This window comes from Chiloscyllium plagiosum, chromosome 31 (assembly GCF_004010195.1).
Source record: "Chiloscyllium plagiosum isolate BGI_BamShark_2017 chromosome 31, ASM401019v2, whole genome shotgun sequence".
Classification (NCBI taxonomy): Eukaryota; Metazoa; Chordata; class Chondrichthyes; order Orectolobiformes; family Hemiscylliidae; genus Chiloscyllium; species Chiloscyllium plagiosum.
The window spans coordinates 33,640,833-33,648,015 of record NC_057740.1 but is presented as its reverse complement, the minus strand read 5'-3'; the positions used below and the strand labels follow the sequence as shown (position 1 = coordinate 33,648,015).

Sequence of the window (7,183 nt, the reverse complement as noted above, 5' to 3'; positions counted from 1 at the left end):
AGGTGTGGGCGCAAGTTTTGCATTTTTTGCGGTTGCAGGGGAAGGTGCCGGGAGTGGAGGTTGTGTTGGTGGGGGGGTGTGGATCTGACAAGGGAGTCGCGGGGGAGTGGTCTTTCCGGAATGCTGATAGGGGTGGGGAGGGAAATATATCCTTGGTGGTGGGGTGGAATTAGTTCTTATTGAAAACTATAATCACTCTTATTTGAAGTTGTAAATAAAAGTGTGGTATCAATAGATATCAATGTTCAGGAACTTTGCTGATTCAAGGAGCATTCACTTGTCATTCTTAGTAGCAACAATGAAGCAGATGCCACTTTACTACAGCAATAAGGTATATAAATAGGATTAAATCAGATTTAATTATTCTACAGATGTACAGATTGAATCTATTGAAAACAAAAAATGACAGCGGGACAGACAACATCCGTGGAGAGATAGCAAGCCAATGTTTTGAGTCTAGATGACTCTTCTCCAGAGTCTAGAGACCTTTCCCCTCCCCATGCCCCACCCCACACACCCCCACTCAGACTATCTGCTTTTTTCCAGTTTGGCAGCTGACACACCATTGTTCTGCGATTCTCTCATTCCAGTCACTTAATCTGCACTATAACATCCTTTCTCTGCCAGATTATTAATCAGTGGCAACATTGTTTTTGGCAGTTAAAACCCCAAAGGACAACATTGAGCAAGACAGGGGAGAAATAAATGGTAACTGAGTCTTAAATTATTCCAAAATTGATTGTTCCTTCTGGAGATAATGTTTGTAATACCTTCATGGTATTACCTAACATCGTGATATTAGGATATCAGTGCACAAATTTGAAAGGGTTCAGAAACGTTTTACAAGGATGTTGCCAGGGTTGGAGGGTTTGAGCAGTAGGGAGAGGCTGAACAGGCTGGGGCTGTTTTCCCTGGAGCGTCAGAGTCTAGATGGTGACCTTATCGAGGTTCATAAAATCATGAAGGGCATGGATAAGGAAAATAGACAAGGTATTTTCCCCAGGGTGGTGGAGTCTAAAACTGGACAGCATAGGTTTAAGGTGAGAGGGGAAAGATTTAGAAGGGAGCTAAGGGGCAACTTTTTCACAAGAGGGTGGTGCATGTATGGAATGAGTTGCCAGAGGAGGTGGTGGAGGCTGGTAACATTACAATATTTTAAAGGCATCTGAATAGGTAAATGAATAGGAAGGGTTTAGAGGGATATGGGCCAAATGCTGGCAAATGGGACTAGACCTATTTACGATATCTGGTTGGCGTGGATGAGTTGTACCAAAGGGTCTCTTTTCGTGCCGTATATCTCTATGACTCTAATGACAACAAAAACAGTTGGCTTTGAAAGTTCCTTTCGAAATTAGTCCTTCAAACCCCAGTAAACTGAGGAACAGAAGTAAGCGATTTAGCCCCTCAGGCTTTCGATTAAATTAAGGCTGATCTATATCCTCATTCTACTTTCCTGTCTTAATATCCCTTAATATCCTTGGCTAGCAAATGTTTATCAATCTCAGATTTTAAATTATGAATTGAATTATCATGTACTGATTTTTAAGGAGAAATAATGACATTTATATCACCTATTTTCTGAATAGGTTGAGCACCCTCTTCCAAATGGCCTCATTCTGATTTTGTGGTCATGTCTCCTTATCCTAATCCTTCTCATCAACATAAAAACTTTCTATCATATCACTTGACATTAAAGTGTCATGCACTACATTCAAATACAGGTCTGTTTTATGTGATTACCAAATTCATGCCAATTTCAAATGTTGGCAAGTAAATATATTATTGATCAATGACATCAGTTGGATATGTTACTAAAAAGTGCTTCCTTTGGAAAAGCAACTTTGTTATTTCAAGTTCATGGCAAATAGGAACATGCTATGAGAGAAGGCCCAAACATTAACCTACTTTAGAAATTTAAGAACTGTAACTAAATGAATTAAAAAATTCTAAATTGGTAAACAATGAAAATGCTGAGATAGGATTTCTTCGTTGATAATCTATGACTGACATCTATACCTGATGAATTTGCTGTTGATCTCTTGTTTTCCATATATTTAAATGCTCAAGTAATATGCAAATTTTCAAAACATTAATTCTCAGGAGAGAAATACTGACACATGTTTCACAAGCAATCTGTGCATTTCTTAGAATAATGCTTCATGTAAATGACCATCTTCTGCTTACAGCTAGAAAGAAACTTTAAATAAACTATGGTGTATACTTAACTGAGCCTTCCATTGTAGTACATGATGAAAAAAATACTGAGATGTTGTGCTGTTTTGATTTTGCTTTGATAGGCAGCTGTTAAGGCTGTAGTAGCCTCAAGCCGACTGGGAAATGCCAGCAATCATACCCACAGCAATCATGACAGTGTCAAAGGAAGACTCAATTCTTGCTCCCTTCAAGAGCAGAGCACAGAAAAGGAAAATGGACAAGAATCATAGCTAAGCTCTTGCGAGTGGTTCCCAAAGACTGTCTTCCTCATGGAAGATATGCAAAGAATGCTGGCAATGTTCAATGGCTCAGAACTTTCTTTCCAAAATGAATGGTGATAGCATATTTTGCAAAAAAAAACAATTCTGTAACGTATGTTCCACATCTTGTAGTGGAATGAAATGGCAGATCTTCAAATCATATGTGAAGATTTTATATATATATATATATATATATATATTTATAGTATTTTATGTTGTAGTACTCAATGTAGACTGATAATGGTATAAACATAATTCTAGGGTCACTGCAGTTTTACAACATTCAGCACAACATTTGTATCCAACTGCTCTTTAGTCCATTTGTTGGATATAATGTCCACTCTAACTAATTTTCATGGCAGATGCTTTGACTCTGAGGCAAATGGCATACATTAATTTAAATAATTGAAAGGAAAAAGAAACTTGGCCTTAATCACAAAGCAATGAAGATGCTTACTGGGTCATGTGTGAAAATTCTCAGTTGATCCACAGATTTTGAATGACTGTATGTAATGAAATAATAAAAGTAGACCAGAACAAGGCATACAAATCAATATGATGATTTTTAATTATAAATTTACAATAATCTGATAAATAGGGTACAGCAGCAATGAAAAAAATATTAGCTATCCAAAATAATAACAGATATTGTTAGAAATCCCTAGTGGGTCAATGCACACTTGAAAAAGAAAGGCAGGTTGTTATCAGTTTTTAGATTTTCCTTGTTCTTTCTAGTTCAGCATTACTAATCACTCTAAAAGTGAATCCTGTGCCCTCAAGAATAAAGAATATATTGCTGCTGTTCAATACTTATACAAAATTAATGGCCAAGGGACCATAATGGTAGATCACTTAATTGTGTTAATGTATCTTGCCGTATTGCTCCTTGCCATGTTTCTCATCTTCTGAAGGACTAAATGATAATCATGTCAGGGAGATAAGATCAGTTGTATAATTAACTTCATGACTACACAGAGTACCAAGATAATGTTAACCCTTACCTATTTCTTATCCCTCTTTGAAACTTCAAAACTGTGCCTGAGATTTGAGCCTCCCTTCGCATGATTATTATTATCTTAGGAAAGTGTCTGTCTCTTTCATTGTTTGAAACTCAAACTTAACAATGGAGTTACATTTTGGACCCAGAGACAGAGAAAGGAAAATCCAAATCCTTCTCCCACCTTTCTGCCAAGTACTCATTCATCAAGCTGTCAATAAAGAATAACTTGCTTTTTCGCCCATGGTTGCGAAGTTATCTAGTTAGCCGCTTGCTGTATCCAATCTATAAAAGCAATCTGACATTACACATGCAAGTATTTGAAGAAACTCTATCTGCCAGTGCTACATCTCTGCCAAGAGTTGATCACACCTACTTTCCACCCAAGAAGATAATATATTCAGTGTGTTCAGTGTATTCAGTGAAGTGGCAACTTCTGAACACCAGGTGGAGGGAGAATTTTCATTGCTGTCAGTGCTCCCATTACCTCCCAAACCAAGTCCAAATTCAGCCCAAAGGTGCTGCCTCTCTCTCTCACCCTTCATAAGGAGCCAAGTGGCCATGTTGTTTGATGGCCAGCACTACTTTAGCTACCAAAAGAGAAAATGCTGGAAAATCTCATCAGGTCTGGCAGCATCTGTAAGGAGAGAAAAGAGCTGACGTTTCGAGTCAAGGGTCAGTTAGACTTGAAACATCAGCTCTTTTCTCTCCTTACAGATGCTGCCAGACCTGATGAGATTTTCCAGCATTTTCTCTTTTGATTTCAGATTCCAGCATCCGCAGTAATTTGCTTTTATCCACTACTTTAGCTACTCCTGTCCCGCTCATGAATTCTCTAATCCAGGCCCCCTCAGATACATGGAAATTCAGCCTCTTTAGGGCCATCTGTACATGTGAAGTCATTCTGCACAGAATGGAGTGAAATCGACCACTTGTGCAGACGCATCCTGACTTATGGTCATCTGTTGCCAATACATGATGTCACCAGTCTGTTCACAAATGTGCAGGCAGTCATTTTGATAGCCATCTTTGTGTTCAGGTCAATTATTCTGAAATATTTAATGGAATGTTTGGGATACATTAATGAGGCAGCCATCAGATACAATGGGTGGAATCTTAAAGGAACCTAAATGATGTGGGCAATAACGAGAAATGGGGCAGAATTGTACAAGAAATTCAGCTCTTTCAATGTTGGGAACAATTCACTGCATCTTTTAACTAATTTCCAGGCATCAAGGTGAGATTTTTGCTTGGCAGCTGTGAGTTGCCAATTAAGGACGATTGTGGCTTGTTAACACCTTATTAACTGCACATCTTGCCTTATTAATACTCAGCATCTATCATATCATCTCTGGATAGCAAACTAGACACCAAGAATTCTTGATATGGAAGTCAGATTAAGTATTTGGTGACTTCAGCTCACCACTTGCTCTAGAGGACCTCCACTTTTGACACCATACACCAACATCTCAGGCCACTCTCCATGGGCACCAGCTTCATACGGCCCACATTCACGAATATTGGCATCTGACATGTAGCAGCCTCTAAGAACCTTCATGCACATCTCCAATCCACTTACAGTACACTTCTGCAATCCAATACTGCACTTCGAGGTGGAACAAAGTGCAATCATTCTAATGCAACAAGGACACTTCATGACCAGGGACATGAAGTCAGTTCATGGACAGGGTCAGGCTGCATCTCTAAATGATTCATTTAGCACTCACTCCATGATCCTCACAACATCCTTTCCTTACCTTGCCTTTTTGTACCTTGCCTCTCAGCTAGAGATACCTGTGACAATAAAGCTAATTCTAATTCAGGTTCACAATACTACTGCAATGTCAGCATTCCTCAGTAAACACAATGAACTATTGGTCGGGGTATCCTGGTCCAGTAAGTCCCAGAAAAGCTCAGCCGGTCAGGCAGCATCCAAGGAGCAGAAAAATTGACATTTCGATCATCGGGAATGAGGCTTGTGGCCCGAGGAGGCTGAGAGATAGATTGGAAGGGGTTGGGGCTGGGGGGAAGGTAGCTGGGAATGCGATGGGGGGAAGGTAGCTGGGAATGCGATAGGTAGATGAACGTGGGGGTGAAGGTGATAGGTCGGTGAGGAGAGTGGAGTGGGTAGGTGGGAAGCAAGAAGACAGGTAAAACAGTTCAAGAGGGCAGTGCTGAGTTGGAGGGATGGATCTGGGTTAAGGTGGGGAGAGGGGAAATGAGGAAACTGGTGAAATCCACATTGATCCTGTATGGTTGAAGGGTTCCAAGGCAGAAGATGAGGCCCTCTTCCTCCAGGTGTCGGGTGGTTAGGGTTTGGCAGTGGAGGAGGCCAAGAACTTGCATGTCCTTGGCAGAGTAGGAGATAAGTGTTCGACCACCCTGCAGTGGGGTTGTTTAATGCATGTGCCCAGAGATGTTCTCTGAAATGTTCCACAAGTTGGCACTTGTCTCTCCAATGTAGAAGAGACCACATTGGGAGCAACAGACACAGTAGATGACATGTGTGGTAGTACAGGTAAATCTCTGTTGAATGTGGAAGGATCTGGGATCAATATGGATTTCACCAGTTTTCTCCTTTCCACTCTCCCCACCTTATTCCAGATCCAATCTTTCATCTCAGCACCTCTCTCGAACTGTCCTACCTGTCCATCTTCCTTCCCACCTATCCGCTCCACCCTCCTTTCTGACCAATCACCTTCACACCTCCTTCATCTACCTATCGCATTCCCAGCTACCATCCCCCCAGCCCCAAACCCCTCCCATTTATCTCTCAGCCCCCTTGGGCCACAAGCCTCATTCCTGATTAAGGGCTTCTGCTTGAAATGTTGATTTTCTTGCTCCTCGGAGACTGCCTGACCGGCTGTGCTTTTCCAGCACCACAGTCTTTGATTCTGATCTCCAGCACCTGCAGTCCTCACTTTCCCCCAGTAAGTATTGGGCAGCTTCCATACATGGTCATACAGTTGCTCAAGGTGGTCAGAGTCAGGATCCTCTACTCATAAGGGGTAAGGAACTAAATGACAGGCAGTTCACCACCTGTGTTGTTTCTTTCTGTCTAATTATGGTCTGTTTTATCTTCTGGAATGAAAGAGAGAGGAAAGTCTTAAGGAAAATGCAAGTGAGTGCATAGTTGCACTTTCTGGTATAGGTGGGTGATGTCCCAAGCAAGTTAGTAGGCAGCACAGAAGATTAGCGCTTTAGGGGTTGGTATGGGTGACAACAAGTGAGGGAACATTTTATAGGCAATAGAGAGTGTGTTAGAGCATGACCCTTGATGGGACGTGGGTATGGCAGCAGAGATAGAGTGATTGAAAGATGTCGCAGATAAGTTGGTGACACTTACGCTCGCAGAGTAGAGAAGGTCATTTACCTTCTTGCTACATTGCTTTACGTTACACCAGGTGGCTGAGACTACACTGACTTAGGTGGCAACCTTGGACCTTTCAGATATTGTCAGGTGTTGTGTCCTCCACTACTGGTCCTGTGGAAGAGGATATCCCATCTCTGCACCACCCATACAGCAGGTTCTCCAAGTCTGTGCCCACAAAGTGGGACACCGATTTTGCTTTGTTTCTCATGTCCAGGAACCATGCAGGACAGCTCCAGACTAACAACGTTTGTCCAGAGGCACAATGACCATTAAAGCACCAGGGATGCCAATCCATTCTGGGATGTTCTGGTATTGGCAAATCGTTCTCGGCATTGCAAG

At 41.5% G+C, this 7,183-nt stretch overlaps 1 protein-coding gene across 1 annotated transcript in view; it reads left to right on the top strand.

Moving 5' to 3' along the window:
- Positions 1 to 4,098, top strand: part of LOC122565403 (calcium/calmodulin-dependent protein kinase type IV-like) — a 144,318-nt gene extending 140,220 nt beyond the window's left edge. Inside the window, exon 11 of the mRNA XM_043721352.1 lies at positions 2,298 to 4,098. Coding sequence (XP_043577287.1) covers positions 2,298 to 2,444 — 147 coding nt within the window. The 3' untranslated portion in view covers positions 2,445 to 4,098. The remainder of the gene's footprint in view (positions 1 to 2,297) is intronic.
- Positions 4,099 to 7,183: the final 3,085 nt, after the last annotated feature.